At 30.8% G+C, this 22,080-nt stretch overlaps 2 protein-coding genes across 4 annotated transcripts; one reads left to right on the top strand and one right to left on the bottom strand.

Moving 5' to 3' along the window:
• The first annotated feature begins 14,571 nt into the window (after window positions 1–14,571).
• LOC105966196 (patatin-like protein 2) lies at window positions 14,572–18,843 on the top strand. Its single transcript, XM_088818541.1, has 7 exons — window positions 14,572–14,991; window positions 15,097–15,278; window positions 15,374–15,557; window positions 16,554–16,718; window positions 16,811–17,113; window positions 17,210–17,385; window positions 18,494–18,843. The coding sequence occupies exons 1-7, from the start codon at window positions 14,830–14,832 to the stop codon at window positions 18,708–18,710; spliced, it is 1,389 nt and encodes a 462-aa protein (XP_088674667.1). The 5' UTR covers window positions 14,572–14,829; the 3' UTR covers window positions 18,711–18,843.
• A 497-nt stretch (window positions 18,844–19,340) lies between these two features.
• LOC148770429 (defensin J1-2-like) lies at window positions 19,341–20,075 on the bottom strand. Of its 3 annotated transcripts, none has more exons than XM_088818543.1 (3): window positions 20,060–20,075; window positions 19,897–20,013; window positions 19,341–19,781 (listed from the first exon to the last, which is right to left on the bottom strand). In XM_088818543.1, exons 2-3 carry the CDS (start codon window positions 19,958–19,960, stop codon window positions 19,618–19,620), a joined length of 228 nt encoding a protein of 75 aa, XP_088674669.1. In that variant the 5' UTR covers window positions 19,961–20,013; window positions 20,060–20,075; the 3' UTR covers window positions 19,341–19,617. The 3 variants fall into 3 exon arrangements, with proteins under 3 accessions (XP_088674669.1, XP_088674670.1, XP_088674668.1); XM_088818544.1 differs by having other exon boundaries at window positions 19,897–19,975; window positions 20,020–20,075; XM_088818542.1 differs by lacking the exon at window positions 20,060–20,075 and having other exon boundaries at window positions 19,897–20,053.
• Between the last annotated feature and the right edge of the window lie 2,005 nt (window positions 20,076–22,080).

The raw sequence follows: 22,080 nt of genomic DNA on the forward strand, positions 1-22,080 counted from the left end.
ATCAACGTAAAACCATCAAATATAAATTAGCTGCAATAAATGGTAAAAAGAAAACAAAGAGGAAAATATATTTATATGATGTAATAGAAGATTAAAATTAAGATATAACCTGAGGAAATTACAAGAAGCATCAAAAGCATAACGATTCTTGAAACAGAACACATTGTGGGGTTCATCTTCTTGTTCAATAAGAGAGTAATTAAGGTTATAATTACAATGATTAGATTAATATATGGTTAAGTTGCTTATATAGCAACTCAATTTAATATAAATACCTTCATGGTTTAGGCTAGTAATTTTCCTCTAATACATCTTAGTTAGGATTAATTAATGGGTTAAATATTTAGGATATGTGGGTCTTAGTGGCAATTTGCTAGATAATTAAATGGTGGAATATTGTTTGGTTGTAATTTGACATGGGAGAAAAAGTTTAGGACATCATTAATTTCTTATAATCTCTTTGTTTCACATAGATTTAATGTTATTGAGTTCATAATTATATAGGAGATTATAAAATTGCACAAGTTAATATTCTTGTTTATAGATGAATATATTGGCGGAGCCAGTATTTTATGTCATGCGTTAATAAAATTCTGAAGGGATGTCGCTGTTAATGCTAGTGAACACAATTATTATAATTTTTTTTAAAATCTTAAGTAACAACTTTAATTTGGGCAAGATTAATATTTTTTTGCACCAACACTAAAATAGTAATATAACTGATTTTTTCTAGGCCATTTAGACAACAAAATGTGAAAAAACATATAATATATGTTAATGTTCTTTTTTTTTTTTTAATTATTAATAAGGAAGTAATAATATGTTTGAATTTTGTTAAGCCTTTTAATTACGAAAAATTAATTATACAGTAGAACCTCGATAAATTAATGCCCGGTAAATTAATAACTTCGCTTAAATAATAAATTTTCTCGGTCCGGCTCGAGGACAACGTGCTAAATTAATAATTCGTTAAATTTATAAGATAACACACATTCGAATCTTTTAAGAAGCCCCGTATAATATATAAATTAATAATGCATAAAAATAATTCTTAAATTACGTGGTACAGTACATATTTATAAACCTATGAATGTCTTCATAAAATATAATTTAATTGTCGCTTATTTCTTGAGAAAGTTCACATTACATCAATCTCATCTCTCACTTTTCAAAACATGGTTAGAACTTCTTCTATAATTTTCTCATAACTTAAAGGAAAATTGTCCATTATCATTTGTTGTTTAAGAGTTTCCGTTTGTGAAAAGGGCTCGATAGTACATTGAACTAATGGTACACGTCAAAAAATAAAAAAATAAAAATGTATTTGCTGGAAATAATAATAAAAATAATTCCATAAATTAATAAGTTATTAATTCATGTATAAATTAATAATTATTAATTTATCAATAAGTTAATATTTCGCTAAATTAATAATATTTTAATGGTCCAAACTGTATTAATTTATAGAGGTTTAACTGTAATTTGAGAAAAAAATATTGTGGGCCCGCGGCTCTGATAAATGGGCAATTTACTTAGGATTAGGACCGGCAATTGAGCCGGGCCTAACCGAAGCCCGATGGCTCGGCCCGATTATATTTGAGTCGAGCCTACTTTTTAGTGAGCCGGGCCGAGTTTGAGCCATTTTACTGAACCCGATTTATTTATGAGACGAGTTTGAGCCTACTATGGCTCAACCCGAATAAGGCCCGACCGATTAGGATAATAAAAAATATATAGTATATTTATTATTTTAATACTATGACTCAACATACAAGTTATGACTGTATAAGATTATTTGATTTTGCGAAGAAAAAAAGTCAAAATAAAAGGAATTAAGTAGTGACGGTGACAATAAGTTAAATATGAATCAAATGCAACATATCACCGAGATTTGAGAATATAAAATGTTTTCAATAATAAGAGTTACTAATCTTTTTTTATTTCTTTCGGTTTTATTTTCATGTTTTTTCAATAATTTTCAAAGATCGTTTAATGTTTTTTTTTATTGGCTTCAATGGAGGTAAATCTTGTTCATCACTTATTTTTATAAAAAAAAATTACTCATTACAATTATATAGTAATGGGGCCCGATATAAACCCGAAACCCGAAAAAATACATGAGCTGAGCTTGAGCCTATATTAATGAGGCCCGATGACATGTGAGCTTGAGCCTATAGTAATGAGGCCCGATGGTATGTGAGCTTGAGCCGACCCAAACTCGGCTTACATGACCCGATTGCCAGCCCTACTTAGAATCGAAGAGATGGTTTGTTGAGCCTTCGCCCATTGCCTTTAGTTGGCCCTTTAGATGAGTTATTTATTTAATTTTAAATTTAAATAAGGAAAAAAAAAACACCAAACAAACGCTGCTACTCAAGGCTCTTTTATTTGTACTGAGGATTTCTCGTTGCCTCTGAACTTGGCCATGGTGACTTAATAATATTGCTATTCTTGTTGTCCAAAAAAAAATGCTGCTAAAAATATATAATTCAAGTCTTATGCATATTTTATATTTGCTAATTAGTTCTGACAATTACTAATTAGCATAAAAGAAAATAATAATATAGATAATCATTAACTGGCAACATCCTGTGTGGAAATTGGAACGAAATTCTCGATTTCTATCGATTCTAATTCGAAATTTTCTGATTTTGGAACAATACTTTTCAATCCGAATATTATGAGTTCCGAATTTCCGAAATTATTTGGATCGTGGAATATATATGAGATTCCGATTTCAGATCCGATGTTAAGTTCCGCAAATTCTGATTTTTTCCCCGAATATTACACTTCAAATACTAATATTATTGTGTATTTTATATTTTAGGTGACCTAAAAATAGAAATTTCCGAATTTCGCCAATTACGATCCGAAATTTTTCTATTTTGGAATAAAATTGTTCGTTCCACTTTCTGAAATTCCGATTCCAAAATTTTTCAATTCTTTTTAACGGAATTGAAACTAGTTAATCTTTAATTAATTGACAAAAAATAACTTATTTCGATCCGTCCGATTTACACATCTGGCATCAACAATACATGGACAATGATAATTAATTGACAACAAAAACATGCCCAAACAATTCTTTAATTAAATCTCGTACATCAATATTTTTTTCCTAATCGTACATGCAATCTCATAGCTTATTTAATAAATAAAAAAATACGAATCAATAGAAATATTAGATAGTTGAATAGTAATTTATTGATTATTTCCCTCAATTTAATTATTTGGAGGCTAATAATAATATACCGAAATTGAGGGGATTAATAAATAATTAAGAACAAAGCCTGTAACAATAACAACGCGGGATTAAAAAGCCATGGCATTCTCCTCTCAGGTATTTCTCCGTCACGCAATTCTTCGTGCAATTTGTATTGCTGAAGCAGAGTCCCCTTTTCGTTTGGCTCCGATCTTTGCACAACTTCAACTTCGAATCGTCTGCCGTTTCCACTCCTCCGACGTTCGCAACACATTTTTCTGTTTATTATTAAAAAAAATTATTATTCTAAAGATTTTGAGTGTTAATAAAATTTTGATATTTGACACTCTACAATTTTTTTTTTTTAAAAAAAAAAACCCCTAAATTATCATATATAAATGGGAAAAATACAGTTTTTATCCCTCAAGTTTGCACCGATTTCACATTTGGTCCCTTATGTTCACAGAAAACACATTTGGTCTTCTATGTTTCAAAAATTCAACATTTTTAGTCCATTCTGTCAAATTTCTGTTAAAAATAACGGAATCAAGAGTGTTCCATCATTGTCTTATTTGACGGAGCAACGGTAAATTGACAGAAATGACCAAAACTGTTAAATTATTGGAACGTGAAGGACCAAATGTGTTTTTTGTGAACATGAGGGACCAAATATAAAATCGGTGCAAACTTGAGGGATACAAACTGTAATTTTTTTCATATATAAATATGTTATTATTATCATTTTAAAGATTGAGAAATAACCGGAAAAAAGGAGAAGCATCAAGAGTACAACAATTCTTGAAACATAATTCATTGTGGGCTTCATGTTGATTGTTTTAGTGAGATTAAAATGCATTATTAAGTTGCTTATATAACAAAATTGCATTAATTTTTTTATTTGTTAATAATTTTCCTCAATTAAATTTTAGTTAGTATGAATAAATGGTTTGATAATTGGGATATGTTGTCTTTAGTGATGTGTGACATACTCATTTGTTTAATTAGGACATCATTAATTCTTAATCTCTTGTTTGGCCGATGTTTAATGTTATTGGTTTCATAATAGAAAAGGTAAATAGCACTTAAACCCAATTTGGTTTGAACTTTATGCACATGACTCCCTTGTACTTTCAATATCAGCACATGACCCTCTATATTTTGAACCTATGTGCACATGACCCCTCCGTATTTTTAATATAAACTTATAACCCTCCCAAATGGTAATTCATTTAGTAAATAACTATACTCGCGCAGAAGAGGAAAGTACAAGGGGTTTATGTGTTTATATTAAAATACAAGGAGGTCTTATACTATATTAAAAGTATAAAATGGTCATATACACAAAATTCAAACTACATGGGATGTAAATGCTATTTACCCGAATAAAAATGGAAGCTTATGAACATGATCAAAATTAAGTACTCTCAGCATAGCTGAATTACATGTTGAGTATTTTTAGTTGGTCGGTGTCATTACAAATCAAAATAAGTATAAACGTCACATTTTATTTTTTGAAGATTCAAATTTAATATTAAAATATTAAATTCAAAATTTATTTGTCAGATACTTTATACGAATAAATTCAAAAAGATCACCTATGAAAAATAGCGATCATCGGTGTGTTGGAAATTGGAAATAAAATTTTGAATTACGCCGATTCTAACTTTAAAATCTGCTAGTTCGTGGATAGATATCATTTCCAATACATTTTTTTCCAATTTTTTTTTTTTAAAAGAAAACGTCGAATTGAAATTGTATATAAACTAATAGAAATTTTGAATTCTATCACGATTTAGTAATTTGCGTTGAAAACAATTTATGTGAATAAAAATACATAATTTTATATATAAAATATTAAATGATAAAGAGGAAAAATTATATTTTTAAATTTTATATGTGATGTGCCTAATTGAGCTTTAACCCAAAAAGCTCAAAAGGCTCATTCAAAGGAAAAGTCCAACACAAAGACCCTTAATTATGAACTTCATAAGAAGCTTATGAGAAGAAATATAATGTTTTTTGTCCCACATTGGTTTTCTACAAGAAAACTTTACCAAACTCCACCTATAAATATGTGTTATCAATCACATAACAGGGTAAGCACTATTTAGACAATTAATTAATATTATTTGCTTATATTGTGATAGTTTTCTGACTTGAGCGTCGGAGGACAATCGCCGGGCCACCCCCGGCGTGTCACCTAGTGTTTTCAACTGTTTGTAGGTTAACGAGTGGAGCGATCCCTTCGACTACCTCGGACGCGTGACAAGGACTCTCGGCATTCCCGATATTGGGCTTGAAGATTCCCGGACTTGGACTCTCGGCATTCCCGATATTGGGCTTGAAGATTCCCGGACTTAGGAGACCTGTGGGCTTCAAGACCATTGGGCTGACCCAACATTTCCATTGGGCTGACCCGAACGCGTGACAAGGACTCTCGGCATTCCTGATATTGGGCTTGAAGATTCCCGGACTTGGACTCTCGGCATTCCCGATATTGGGCTTGAAGATTCCCGGACTTAGGAGACCTGTGGGCTTCAAGACCATTGGGTTGACCCAACATTTCCATTGGGCTGACCCAACATTTTGGAGCAGCATCAATATGATGGGAGTAGATCATTTTTTTATGTTTTTCGGTCCAATTCATTCGGCTCCCACGACTAACACAGGTCGATTTAATGAGAGAATATTAGGCATGTTCTTATTTATTTAGGAAATAAGATTTTATAATGGACCGGAGAAAAAGAAATCAATTCTTTTTGGGTAAATTACAACAACCAGTGAGGTATGGTAAAATAGCAAAAACCCTCCTTATGTTTGTATAATTATAACAACTCCTTAACTATAAATTTTCTTACACGTTCACCCTTGTGGTTTTAAATTTAGTGGAATCTTCTTTATTATATGGAATATTATCACTTTTGTACCCGTTTTATTTCATTCGAGCTCCACATTTTGAAGCAAGATGATCATAAGCTGTTTTTTTTTGCTTGTATATATATGATTGTGGTGCATCAGAAACTGTATTTTTACAAACTAGAGCACATTCCACGGAATTTAGATGATTATGTTAATTTTGACCCCATAAGGGTGAATGTGAAAGAAAATTCCTAGTTGAGGAAATAAATATAATTATCCAAACAAGAGAGGTATTTTCATAATTTGACCATACATCAGGGGTGGTTGTAATTTACCCATATTTTTTTAAAGAGAGAAATAAGCTATATATGATTGAAGCGAGACAAATTGAAGTTGTGATATATGAAGAGAGAGAAATTTATGATTTAAATATAAAAACAATTAAAACTTAAATAATGCCACATGTCGGCAGGATAGCGATCCGGTGATAAACACCGGGTGTAGCATCGAGGCTGCCGCCCATTCTTGAGATGAAACAAGCAATTACACTAATTAAAATTCGTTGTATATAACAATCCATACATTAAATCACTTTATTATAACCCAAAAATGAAGTACATCTAAGCTTATTATTCGATATATGTATATTATAAATAAGCTTATTATTCGATATAAAAATTCAAATATCCCATGCTCAAATATTATATATATTCTCTCAACAATTTAATTCATTAATAAATAAAATAAAATTAGCAATGTTTGTAGCAGTAACATCTTCGACGGAAGCCATGGCATTTTCCACCTTCAAAACCTTCAATTCTGCAAATAGTGCTACATTTTGTACTGCTTATGCAAATTCCAAAATGCTTTTCACTTTTGTAGTGACACTTTTTCCTCCCCCATTTTCCCTCTAATTGCCCCTCGCACGTTCCTGCACGCACAAAAACACTCGCAAAATTATATATAAAAAAAATAAATAATATTATTTAAAAAAAAAGTTGAGAAAGTACCAGCGATGAGAACAAGCATCAACAAGAAAACACCAATCATAATAGAATTGTATGAATTCTTCATCTTGAAAATGATTAAAACTTAATTATTTTGAGTAATTAGAATATGTAACAATTACTTGTTTATATTGGTATATATAATTGGAAAAACGATGCCGTTTGAATTAATCATGGCTATAAACATTAAACTTGAATTTCAGTACATAATAAGAAGAAATAAGTTGTTTGGGATGTTTTGCCAATTGTAATTACTATCTCGACCCCTAAGTTTTGAATTATATCGTTTTGCACCTTCTATTATATAAAATATAAACATGTCAATTTACTAATCTTCACTTGGTTAAATCGATAGAAATTTTTATTTATTGAAATACTTTCATCTAATTAAGGTTTGTTTCAGTTGCAAAACATTAATATCGACAATAACATTTATAGCCTTCGTTTTTTCGCCCCTTAATTTAAAGTACTCATTCTGAGGGTCGGTCATCAGATTTCTGAGTTTCTAAGTAAATTTTTCATTTTTTTTGTTAGATGAATAAATTTAAACGAAAATTTCCAAATTATGTGAATTCTAATCCGATTTTTTACTTTTAATTTTGGAACGAATATTTATTAGTCTAAATTCGTATAATTTAGTCCATTCCCCCCCCCCCCACCCCCCCCCCCCCCCCCAAAATTTTTTTTTATCGAAACTGCAATATACATGAAATTCAATTTCGGATCCAATTTTATTTTTTTCAAATATTTCAAATTTCGGGACACGTTTTTTCTTTTATTCCAAATTTTCAAGAATTCGTAGTTGTTGATTCATAAAATTAAAAAAACAAGAATCTAACCACATATATATATATATATATATATATATATATATATATATATATATATATATATATATATATATATATATATATATATAAAACAAACAAGAATGTAGTAAAGCTTCCATCAAGAAACACAACATGCCATTACATATATTTGCTAGAGATATTATTAATCCTCCAACATATTACATATATGTATGTCATTATTTGCCTATAGATGCATTCATATATGTAATTATTTGCCTATAGTATACATACATGTATTTATATATATGCAATGAGTGACAAGGTGCGTAGCAATAGCAAGTAAATTTGGTCCCTTGGCAATCGCCGCCATGGTGGTAGCCCTCGCTTCGGCACACACGAGCGCACGCACTATTTTCACGGCACAACCCCAAGAACTTATGGCTTCTTTGCAAGCACCAGTAGTTGCTTTCATCATCTTCAACATTACTATTCACTGCCCTTCCTATTTCTGTATAATCAAAATAGTACATTATTGAAATGAATGTCACACCATATTTAATTTTATTAATTAATCATCATAGCCAAATTAAATAAGATAAAGGATAAATTACAACCAACCAACCCCTGAGGTAAGGTTAAATTAGTAAAAAGATCTCTTATGTTTGGGTAATTACAATTACCCTCAACTATGAATCTTATTACACGTTATGGTGTCAAATTCAACATAATCTTCTATATATTCCGAGGTACATTTTCTAGTTTGTACTCGTTTTGTGAAAAAAAATGCAGTTTTTAATGCTCCAAAATCTGATATATACAAGCCAAAAAACACTCGTTTTGCTTCAAAGATTGGCGCTCGAATGCGACAAAACGAGTATAAACTTGAGAATATTCCACTAAATTTGACACCATACCGTAAGGGTGGACGTGTAAGAAGATTCATAGTTGATGGATGATTGTAATTACCCGAACAGGAGGGAGTTTTTCGTAATTTGGCCGTAATTATTAATTACACTAGAATAAATAAAACCCAATATGAGAGGGGTTGAACCAGTGATGACGAGAAGCATTAGGAGGAAATTAGCAGCAGCTCTGGTTGCAGTCATGGTGAAAAGGCTTTGGGAAGAAAGATAATTGAGTGACAATGCTTGTATGCTTTGGCTATACTATATTTGAGGGGCTCTTATATATAGATATTATGAAAATATACTTACAAAGGATTATTTTTTTTATTTTCTTTTTTTTGTAATTTCGATTTTCGAGGGAACCTCCAACCACAGGTATGGGGTGAATATATGTATCTGTTTTTGGTGCAATAATTTCGAATGAAATAGGACTAAAAATACTATTTTTGCATAATTATTGTATGTAAATTTAAATAAGACAACTTATAGGACTAAATCTCTAGAAAGACGAACATACGGGACGTTCCCAGAGAAATAATATAATTAAGCATGCACCATTACAAAGATATATATATATATATATATATATATATATATATATATATATATATATATATATATATATATATATGCTAGCTAGAGCCTAGAGCATATATATAATTATTTACATGTAGATACATATACATACATAATATACATACATATATATCACACATGATGATGCCGGCGGCCGATCAGCAGCGGTTGTAGCACAAGCATCTCCGGCGAATCCCCTGACAATCGCCGCCTTGGAAACCCTCGCGCTTGCACACATCAGTACACCGGATATCACTCAGACAAACTCCCCAGAATTTCTTGCTCTTGTACTTGCACACTTTCTTTTCATCCTCTACAGTTCCCACCTCCTTCACCGCCCATGCAGTTTCTGCATCCAATTAATTATTCATTATCTTATATATATATATATATATATATATATATATATATATATATATATATACAATAAAACCCCAATTCTGAATATTTATATTTAATAAATTTAAATATTTGAGTTAGGGCAAGGAGAAAAACCAGAAATGAAGAGAAGCAGGAGCAGCAGGAAAGCAGCAATTCTTGCACTAGCCATGGTGAAAATTAATTAATTAGCTTTGAGATTTTTTCTTATTGACGAGATTTAATATAGAATGAGCTATATTTATACACTCAATAGTCTCGAGGGGGTCTTATATAGGTTTAATCGATGTTACACTCGGTGAAATACATCGGGTGATTATTAAATTTATATATAATAACACACATTCGTATGTATGTGCATGTATTTAGTCTAAATTTATTTCGGTACATCACTTTTAAATACATTAGTTGACTGATTATTAGCTGTTGATTTGTATATAAACAACTCACACTCGTGTGTGTATATGTGCTTAGTGAAAAGTTATTCCCAAAGATCACATTATTGGAATATCAAATGATAAATAAATATATGAAATAAAGGAAAAAAGTTTAAAACAAAATATTATTTAAGTAAGAAAAAGAAATAGAAAAAATAGAAAAGAAAGTGAAATTTTCCAAAATTCTTACATATGCAAGATCGAGAAGATAAGAATAAGGAATACTTTGTTCACTTTGGATTTATTGCTACTATCGTTTGTCTTCACACTTTTGGAAAAGAAAAAAAGAATTTATTTTTAATTTTAATTTTTTTAAAGAGTTGAAAAGCAATTTTAAAAAGTAAATTCCCAAATAAGATTTTTTATATATTTTTTTTCATTATTTACTAAACTAAATATCTTAACTATAGCCTTGACTATAAACTATTTTAATTAAAATTATCAAAATCGAACAGCACCGCACTTGCGTCATTATCATAAACATGTTGATTGTGCTTTGTAGCACAAGGACAAGTGTCCTTACACGTGTATCTATTTAACATGCATTTGACACACGTGCGATGCCTTTAACTATGAACGAGGATGGTTTTACACGTGGAAGTTTTTCTTTATGCACGTGGTTTACATATGTTGCTTTGTTTTATTTGGAAAATTAAAATGACATGTATATCCTTAACTCTGAAAGAATTAACTCAAAAATACAGATTTGGGGCAAATCACATCGAAATATATAATTTGTAAGAGAAAAGTGCACAACTGATATTTTTAGTATTTTTAGGGGGCAAGGTGCAATTTTCCATTTAAAATATATGTATATTTCTCTCAAACAAAAATTATAAATACAGTTAAACCTCTATAAATTAATACAGTTAGGACCATCGAAATTTCATTAATTTAGCGAAATATTAACTTATCGATAAATTAATAATTATTAATTTATACATTAATTAATAACTTATTAATTTATGAAATTACTTTTATTATTATTTTCAATTAATGCATTTAAAAAAAAAATTACGTGTATATTTTTCATTGTACCATTAGTTCAATGCACTATAGAGCACGTTTCATGACGGAAGCTCTTAAAGCAGCAATGGTATAGAACGATTTTATGTTGAGTTATGAGAAAACTATACCGAAAGTTCTAACCATGTTAAGAAAACCGAGGGACGAGATTGATGCTAATGTGAACTTCAACAAGAAACAAGCGACAATTAAATTATATTGTATTAAGCTTCCATAGATCTATAAACTATGTACTAAACCATGTAATTTAAGAATTATTTTTATGCATTATTAATTTATATATTATATGGGGCTTCTTAAAATTTTCGAATGTGTATTATCTTATAAATTTAGCGAATTATTAATTTAGCACGTTGTCCCCGAGTCGGGACCGAGAAAATTTATTATTTAAGCGAGATTATTAATTTATCGAGGTTCTACTGTATGTATTTATCATGCATCATACGAGTGCATTTATTAGAGAAGGAATATTAATTTGGAATCAGAATATGATAAATAAGTGCCCCACAAAATGAATAAAATCACAATTATTGCCTGAATTAGGCCGTACAAAATTAAATGAAATTTCGGAGGCAAAAAAATTGGAAGCCCAATAATCCGGCCCGATTAATCTATTGACCTTGTTAATTGGGCCCTAAGTTTGTAGTCAAAGTCTTCCTCAACTTTAGTTAGCTTGTACAATCTAATTTTAGTTTACCAAAAATTTAAAAACAAAAAAATTTAAAATTTGATGCAGATAAATCATTGCCCCTAATATTAAAATAAAATAATAATAAATCCATCCCTATAGATACTGAGGCTATGTTTGACAGAATTAAACACTGAACACTGAATGCTAAATATATAGCTGAACGGTTAAGATCAGTGTCTGAATGTTGAATGCTGAATGTTTAAGTTTGTTTGATAACTAAAAATATATTGCATCTGAATAATATTAATTTACTATATTAGCCTTCATAATTATCGATCAAGAGGCATTAGATGAACGGCAGTGATTGTAGCAATAGCATCGACGGCGGAAACCCTCGCAATCACCGCCTTCAAATCCCTCGCCCTTGCAAACATCGTTGCACCTTATATCATTGAAGCACAGCCCCCAGTACTTCTTGCTCTTGTACTTGCACACGTTGTTTCCCTCCGCCACGTCAGCTCTTGTTTCTGCACCCACATTATTATTGCACCAACAAATGTTAATTTAATTATATTGGATTATAATATTCACATTTTTTTTCCTAATAATATATATATATATTATGCAAATAAAATAATGCTCTTTTCTTCTCATGATTTGATCCAAATTCAAAAAAAATCAGCAAATTTGCAAAATTATATATATAGATATATTTATATTAAATTCGAAATGTTCTATTGGCATTTATCATTATTTTACATGTAACCCCTCAATAAATGTGTGTATGCAAAATAGAAACAAAATATCAAAGGGATACTTGCAATTTGTTTTTGTAAATGTAGGTCTAATATATATCATGAATAGTTTTGTTTGCTTCTTTTAATAATATATATTGGCGAAAAATCCAATCGAAGTAAAATAAAAATAATTGACGGGAGAAGTACTGTTTACGTGCCTCACGTCAGTATCAATTTCATATTTGGTCTCTCATTTTAACAAAAAAATACATTTGGTTCCTCATGTTTCAAAAATTCAACGCGTTTAGTCATTTCCGTCAATTTTCTGTTAAAACTAACGGAATGGAGCATATGCCCATCAATGACTTAACTGACAGACTACGGTAAATTGACTGAAATGATCAAAAACGTTAAATTATTGAAACATGAGGGCCCAAATGTATTTTTTTTGTGAATATAGGGGATCAAATGCGAAATTGGTGCAAACTTGAGGGATAAAAACTGTAATTTTTCGATTACAGATTAGTGAATACGTAATTAAGATGATGGAAATGAAAAAAAAGACCAGTGGTAAGGAGAAGCATTAGCAGGAAAACGACAGCAGTAGTCATGGTGAAAAACTTAGAGTATTTCATCTCTAAATATACATACATATGAGTATATCTATATATATGAACACTTTGATAAATCTCTTATTACATATATATATAGTCGTGAAAAGAATATTTGAATTAAATTAGGGATAAGGCAATTCGTTAAAGTCGCATTTATTATATGTAGATAAGAATCAAAGGAAAAAAAAATTGTTTCTTGTTTGAATGGAGGAAATTATATGTTATTACATTTTTACTTGCAATTGTCAAAACTAAGTCATGTTTAATAAATTTCTTGGCCCCTTAGTTGATTAAATAATTTTATTTTTCCTCACTTGATTAATTCTTATGTATTTATTATCAATATGTGGATTTACGCATTGTTGCGATTTTGCAATTTTGTTATTTTGGATAAAAGTAACTAATTTTTCGTCAAATATTTTTCATTAAGTGTGTAATCAATAATCACAAATTCACAACTGATCTATATTATATGATTTTAAATCGTAAATCTATATATATATATATATATAAATAAATGTGTGTCTTATTATGTACAGATCAATGATATAAATTTACATGATACATATTTCACCAGTTGTACGTTCTTCGAAACGACAAGGACCAAGTGGTTTTAAATGCAATTTCCTAAGTACTTTCTGGATCAGCCAATCCAATAAATTAAATAATATTAGTCAAAGGTTGGTCTAATTAAGCTATACATAACTGTCCAATTAATCATTTTGTTCAAACCAACTACATTATTTGCTAATTAAAATACTTATTCCGATGCAATAATCAAATCCAATTTTTAATTTAAAAACCTAACCTTATTCCCATCCTTAATCAATCTCTTGTTACTTGTCATTATAAATCATAAATGTTATTCTGAATGCCCGGTCTAATTATTATTTAAAAAAGAAAAATCATTTTTAAAATCACAAATAATTCCTTGAATTTTTTTTTTGTTTTACAAAGATTGCTCCAATACCTGAGTTTTAATTTTTCTATAGATAAGTCAAACCTTGGCGTAACACCCTCTGTAATGTGAGATGCTACACCCGATGAAATACATTTAATAATTTTAATCATTAATGTGGTGAAATAACTTTTCACTAAACACACATACACATGAGTGCATATAATTATATGCAGATCAACGATTAATAATCATCCGATGTATTTTACTGGGCGCAGTTAGCTCCACCAAACAAGAATAACACCCAACAATTTTAATGATACACAAACCCAATTATTTACATCATTTTATTTAATCAACGTGACCACTCACCAATCGAATGGCACAAAACACTAATTATAGTACTAATTAATATAAAAATAAAGATTAATTAGATCAAGTACCACGAAGTTCGAGTTAAATTTCCTAGTCAACTTCTTTCTTTTATTTTCAATCAAAACAATCCAACCTTATGTTAGGTACGAAATCAATAATAATTAAAAAAAAATCAATAAAAAAATCAGAACATCAGGTTCACCATGTGGCTTAAAAATAAAAATTATCCATTCTGCTGCAGCACCTATCTCCATACAATATTCAATTTCTCTTTTCACAGTCTTTCTTGGGGGGGCTCAATCTAATATATATAAAATATATGTACTTGGTCATAAATACACAAACTATTCCAACTTGTTAGATCAAGCACTTCTCTCTCAAAAAAAATCAAGAATGGAGGAGGAGAACAACAACATTGTATCGAGTACTCGCGAAAGCGATCAACCCCCGCTCCCCGATTACCACGGCTACATCACGGTACTCAGCATCGACGGCGGCGGGATCAAAGGTATTCTCCCCGCCGTCATCCTCGATTTCCTCGAATCGCAACTTCAGGTAATCAACCTCACAATCAAATCTAATCTCGTACCAATTTATATAAAATATTTATATATACATATCATGCAAATTAAAATTTGTATAATATATATATATATATAGGAGCTAGACGGAGATCACGTAAGACTCGCGGACTATTTCGATGTGATCGCTGGGACGAGCACCGGGGGGCTCGTGACAGCCATGATCACATCCCCGGACGAAAACAACCGACCCCTTTACGCCGCGAAGGATATCACGCCTTTCTACTTAGAAAATTGCCCCAAGATTTTCCCGCAAAAGCGGTACGATCTATATATTATTTTTTTTTCGATTTTTTTTTCTTCGGATTTTTTCGATTGTTTTATTCGACGAGTGAGTGAATGATTGAATTTCGCAGGAGGTATTTGCCATTTGAGAAAACAATGAGATCTTTGCTTGGACCATTATATGATGGGAAGCATTTGCGTAGGATATTGGAAGAGAAATTGAAGGGTATAAAGTTGAGCCAAGCTATAACTAATGTTATTATTCCAGCTTTTGATATCAAGCGTTTGCAGCCTGTTATTTTCTCCACTTATGAGGTATTTTTTTTTATTTAATTATTTTTTTTTATTTTCCAGCTTTTAGATTTGCCCCACTGAAATTAGTTCCTTTAATTTGTGGGGGAAAAATAATACAATGTAGTCCCTCACTTATGGAAATTGTGTTATTTCCTCGATCTCTACATAAATATTTATTAAGGGTGCAAATTTAGATCGGATGGTCTGTTTTAATAGGAAAATCGAATGCCATAGAATAATTAACACGGGGATAGTTTAAATAAAAATATAATTAGAATTCTAATGATTGAAAAAAAAAAGGAAAAAAAAAAAAAACCAGCAGAACCCATAACCCCTCTAACCCTAATTATAATCAACGTGATTTATTAAGAGTTAAGACTTAAGAATACCACATGTTAACAATTAGTGGAATCCGATTTATACAAAATATCTGCTGATTCGCTCAGAATTTAATCTCATTCATTAATGATAATTGGCGAAATTGGTTAAGAAAATTAAGACCACCGAACTCTAAAATCTCTATTATTTTATATAAATATTATAAAAAGAAAATGGTTTGTAAAATCATTATCGACCTCCTCCCATAATATTTTTTTATATTGAATTCGGCTCTTCTAGACTTAAAATCATGGCTCCGCTTATGTGCTAAACAACACATATTAGGGGAAAATAATTATTGGTGGAGAGATTATTCAAAATAAACGGATTTATTATTATTTTTTGTTGGGATAAATTTTGAAATGTTACGTTTGAAATTTGTCCTATATGTAATTACGACAACATCCAGTCTCTTTCTAAGTTACACCTACCCCAATTGAAACAATTTATATTATAAATTAAATTGCTTTCAGATTTATTATTATATTTATTCTCTTATGTCAAGGGTATTATTTAATAATTTATATGTAATTTATTCTCTTCATTATTATATGAGTGTTACGGTACCAGCACGTCGTTGTAAACCAACAAAAATTCAAGAAAGTTAATTAATTACTGATTTAATTTTAATTTGTGCAGGCAAAAAGATCCCCTTTGTTAGATGCTAAATTTTCAGACATATGCATAAGTACTTCAGCAGCTCCCACTTTTCTCCCCGGTCACGAATTCATCGTAAAAGACGATCTAAACTGTCTTGAAAAAGAGTACAATCTCATCGACGGTGGTGTCGCTGCAAATAATCCGGTACACATATAACATATATTAATTTAATTTACCCATTTTCAAAAAAAAAAAAATTATTTGAAATTAATTGCGTATATATATTCATATTGTAGACATTGATAGCGATAACGGAGGTGACGAAAAAGATGTTCGAGAGCAACACGGACTACTTCCGGATGGCGCCGGTGGACTATCCGCAACTTCTAACGATATCAATCGGGACGGGTGCAGCGAGAGTCGACGAAAAATATAATGCGAAAATTGCATCAAAATGGGGAATTATGGATTGGCTGTTACATGGTGGGACCACACCTTTGCTTGAGATTTTTAGTCAATCTAGTGCTGATATGGTTGACTTTCACTCCTCTTTGCTGTTCCAAGCTTTTTACTCCGAGCATAACTACCTTCGAATCCAGGTAGGATTTTTTTTTTTTTTTTTTAATTCTTTAATTAATCAATTGCAAATATAGTTAATTTATTAAATTTTTTTTTTTGGGTTGACAAATTTATAGGATGATACATTAAGTGGTATTGAAAATACGGTAGATGTTGCCACACAAGACAACTTGGAGAGACTAGTCGCAATTGGTCAACGGTTGCTTAATAACCCGGTTTCCAGGGTTAATTTGGAAACCGGTCAAACCGAACCGATCAAAGATGGTGGCACAAATCAGGCTGCTATCAAAAGGTATTATTATTACTATTGTTTTATTTTTGGATAAATTACGGCCACCCTTAAGGTATGGTCAAATTCATGGCCGGTTCTGAGGTCGCCCCTGCCCGTCCAATTTCATTGGGGCCCAAATTTTCAATTTTTTAATATATATTATATTTATTTTTATGTGCAAAAATTGTTTTATTGTTTAAAAAAAATTATTTTTCAATTTTTTTAATAAAAAGATTTCTACTTTTTTATTTTTTTTATAAATTTATTTTAAAAACTAATTCAAAATTTAACATTTTTTTTATTCTAACATTTACTTCACAGAGAAGTGTTTTATTTAGATATTAATATTTTCAAACTTCTATTTATGATGTTTATGTTAATAAATAATTTAATTAAGCTTAAGATGTAGAAAAAAAAATTCGAACATCGCACCCGAACTACCGAACAATTATATTCTCGCCCCGGGACCCCGAGTACGCCGGACCGGCCCTGGTCAAATTACAAAAAACTCACTATGTTTGGGTATTCACAACCAGCCCTTAACTATGAATCTTCTTACATGTCAATCTAACGGTGTCAAATTTAGTGGAATCTTCTAGATTATGTGGCATGTTCTTCAATTTTTACCCGTTTTACCCCCTTCAAGCTTCACAAACTAGAGAACATTATACAGGGAATCTAGAAAATTATGTTGACACCATAAAGGTGGACGTGTAAGAAGACTCATAGTTGAGGGTGGTGGTCGTAATTACTCAAACAAGAGGGGTTTTTGTAATTTAACCATACCTCAGAGGGTGACCGTAATTTACCCTTAATTTATTATTATTATTATTATTATTATTATTATTATTATTATTATTATTATTATTATTATTATTATTATTATTATTATTATTATTATTATTATTATTATTATTATTATTATTATTATTATTATTATTATTATTATTATTATTATTATTATTATTATTATTATTATTTTATTTTATTTTTTAGTAAATTCAAGTCCATTACAAGGGGAAGTAGGGGAGGGGGGACTCGAACCCTAGACCTTTACCCTACTGGTAAAGGCTAGGTACCAACTCTTCTAATGAGGATTGGTAATTTTTTTTTTTTTTTAATTGGACAGGTTTGCACGTTTATTGTCACATGAAAGGAGAATGCGAGAGGTGAAGAAAATGACCGACCGGCCACCGGTTGTTACCCGCTTAACAACGACGGCCGCTGTCGGAAATAGGGGTAAAATGGACTTTTCGGTGAATAATTCTTTTAATCACAGGCTTACTTTTTGTCCCATGTTTTCCATTAATGCTTTCACTTCCTCGGCTAAACTATTTTCCAAATGAACAATACTTCGTGTATCATTGGGATGTAATTTTATTTATTTTTTTAAAAGAAACTATCGAATAATTTATGGGATTTCATACATTTTATTGTAGTTATCGAAGAATTAATTTAATTGTTGTGTTCGAATCTAAATATGCATTTTTCATTGTGACCGACCTCCACGAAGATTTCGAAGTAAAATTGTTTTTTGGCTCGAATTTTAAACATTTATTTACACTAATTAATTAACGAAATCAAGGATACATATTCCTCCTTCATTCATTCATATTGAATATATTTACAAAAAAATTTGTAAGACTGTAAATTACATAAACATCTCCTTCACGATTTTATTTATTTAGATTTTCACCCCTCAAGTTTTCTTCAATTTCATATTTGGTCCTCAGGTTCACAAAAACTATATTTGATCCCTCACCTAGTCATGTTTCAAAAATTCAGCATTTTGAGTCATTCCCGTCAATTTTCCGTTAAAACTAACGGAATCAAACGTGTTTCCATAACTACCGTAAGTGACGGACTAACGCTAATTTGATAAAAAGGATCAAAAATGATAATATTAAAACATGAGGGACCAGATGTGAAATTGGAGAAAATTTGAGGAATGAAAAACTGTAAATTTCCCATAGGTATTTGTAAAAATAAAAGCAAATTATTTTATTTATTATTTTATGAATATTTGGTAAAATATAATTCCAGAATATGCAAAAACACTACGCACGCACAACCATGCAGTACTTCTTATTTAATTCGAAACACACAACATTAATTTAATTAAAGTCCAAAAGACGAAATTAGCCCTCATTAATTAATTAATTAATTACTACACTCATCGTGTAATAAACAATTAATTATTTATTTAACTCTCGCGCATGCATATATAGAATATTATTATTTGACGGAAAAGTTTTAACAGTGTTTAGTGCAGAAGCAACGGCGGCGGAAGCCACGGCAGTGGCCGCCGTGAAAGCCCTCAGTCTGACACACCGCCGCACAATTGGCTTTCCTCACACAAATTCCCTTGAAACGGTGGCTCTTTGCTTCGCATGTCCTCGTTGCCTCTGCCACCATTCCTTTTTTTTTCCCCAATAAACAATTTAAATAAAAAAAAATTAATTAATTGAATTAACAAATTAAATGAGCAAATAAGAATTGTTAATTAATTCTAATTAATGGTTGAGAAATTACCGGTGGAAAAGACAAGCATCACCATGAACAAAGCAGTTGCAAACAACCTCAAAAAACTGGCCATCTTCTCACGTACAGATGTGTGTGTGTGTGTGTGTGTGTGTGTGTGTGTGTGTGTGTGTGTGTGTGTGTGTGTGTGTGTGTGTGTGTGTGTGTGTGTGTATATATATGCGTGTATAGATAGATATGTGTGAGTAAGAAAGACTTAGTATTGAGGCCTATATTTATAAGGTTGAATAGGGTAGGAATGTTCTCCTAACTTTAATTTTTTTGAATAATAAAATAATTTAAAATAAAGGATTAATCGCACTTAACCCCCTGTGGTTTGAGCTTTCTGTACATGAATCTCTTGTACTCTCAATATAAGCACATGACCCCCTGTAGTTTGAACTTTGTGCACATGGCCCCCTTATACTTTTAATATAAGTACATATAACTCCCCTATGATACGGTATTCCACTTGGTAAATAATCATTCTCGTTATGAAGGGGAAATTTTTTAAAGTACAATGGGGTTATATGTGATTATATTAAAATACAAGGGGGTCATGTGCTATATTGAAAATATTAGAGGGTCGTATGTAAAAGGTTCAAACCACAGGGATTAAAGTGCTATTTAATCTAAAATAAACACAAACACGTACACAAATTAAAGAAGATCAAAAAAGTGAAAGCTGATAATGCACTAACATTGCCTAGGGACTTTTTTGGTTAACAAAATCAATAATGTATGCAACTTTTTAAAATTGTATATTTGCATAATTGGGTGTACATGTTCTCATTTTCTCCTTTTTTGCACCAAAAAGTATGAAATTTGGTGGCTCTCCCCCACTCGTTACTACTTCTTTTTAGCTTTATTTAATTATCTTTTTTCAATTCTACTCCCTTTTCTTTTTTTCTTTTCCCATTGTGCAGTTTGCTTCTGCAGCTAAATTTCAGAATAAAAATGCTCAAAGTTTCCATCTACGGTACAGCAAGATTTCTATAGCTTTTTAGATGAATCTTTCAAGTATAGCAAAAAAATAGGGCAAATTGCACGTCACCCCCCTATAAATTTTTAATTTTCGCACTTTAGCCACTCAAAATTTAAAAAAGTGAATTGCCCCCTTTCAAAATATTATACTTGTTGCACATCGCCCTGATAGTAAAATTTCGATGGATATATTAACTGGAATTGATTGTTTTGATTTGCACGTTGCCCCTTAAAAATATTATTTTTCTGCACACTGTCCCTTTAAAATATTATTTTTATTGCACGATGCCCACCAAATATTGACTTTTGGGTCAAAGTGCAACTAAAACAATATTTCAAGGGGGGGTTATCACTTTTCTGAATTTTTAGAGGGAAAGTGCAAAAATAAAATTTTTATAGGGGTTGAAGTGCAATTTGTCCCAAAAATATTCTTTTGTCAGATAATGATAAAGCAAAGCACATAATTAAGTAATGTCTTTCACATTGTGAATCATTTAGGTGTTGGTATCATTATCTTGTTTGATTTGAGTGACCCACCACTTATTCTGAGTAATCCATCTTTTATTTGAGTGATTAATTTGCCATATGATGTTAGTTATATAAATTAAATTTAATTAACTAGCTACCACGTCATTAAGGTTTACTCTAACTTCTAATTAGTGGTATTAGAGTCTCTTCCGTCTTCAGATTTGATGAGATCGAAGTCGGAACCCATCTTATGCTCAAATCAGAATCGAAGATAATTATTATTCTTAAAAATTAGAGAAAGGCATAGTAGTAAAATAGTGAAATTCGTATTTATAATTATGGCAAATTACGGCCGCCCCCTGAGGTATGACCAAATTACGAAAGATACCTCTTATTTGGATAATAGTTAGGGGTGACTATAATTACCAAACATGAGGGAGGTTTTCGTAATTTGATTATAACTCAGGAGTGGCCGTAATTTGCCCTTATAATTAATAAGAAGTCCTGATGTGCCAAGATTTTCTCTATGGGCACTACGTGATGGGTCTAATTTTTTGTTTTTATTTTATCGTTTGTGGATCATAGTAATTGGGCTTTATAACTTGAATTCTGGCCCATAAGTAGCCATTTGCGTGAAACATAGAGCTACAATATTCTTTTATTTTAGTATTTTATCTCGTAATGTACACCACAAATACATGGCATATAAAGAATACATTTTGCCACCCGAATTTTTCTATATTT

Source organism: Erythranthe guttata, chromosome 5 (genome assembly GCF_056151865.1).
Source record: "Erythranthe guttata isolate IM_541 chromosome 5, IM_541, whole genome shotgun sequence".
Classification (NCBI taxonomy): Eukaryota; Viridiplantae; Streptophyta; class Magnoliopsida; order Lamiales; family Phrymaceae; genus Erythranthe; species Erythranthe guttata.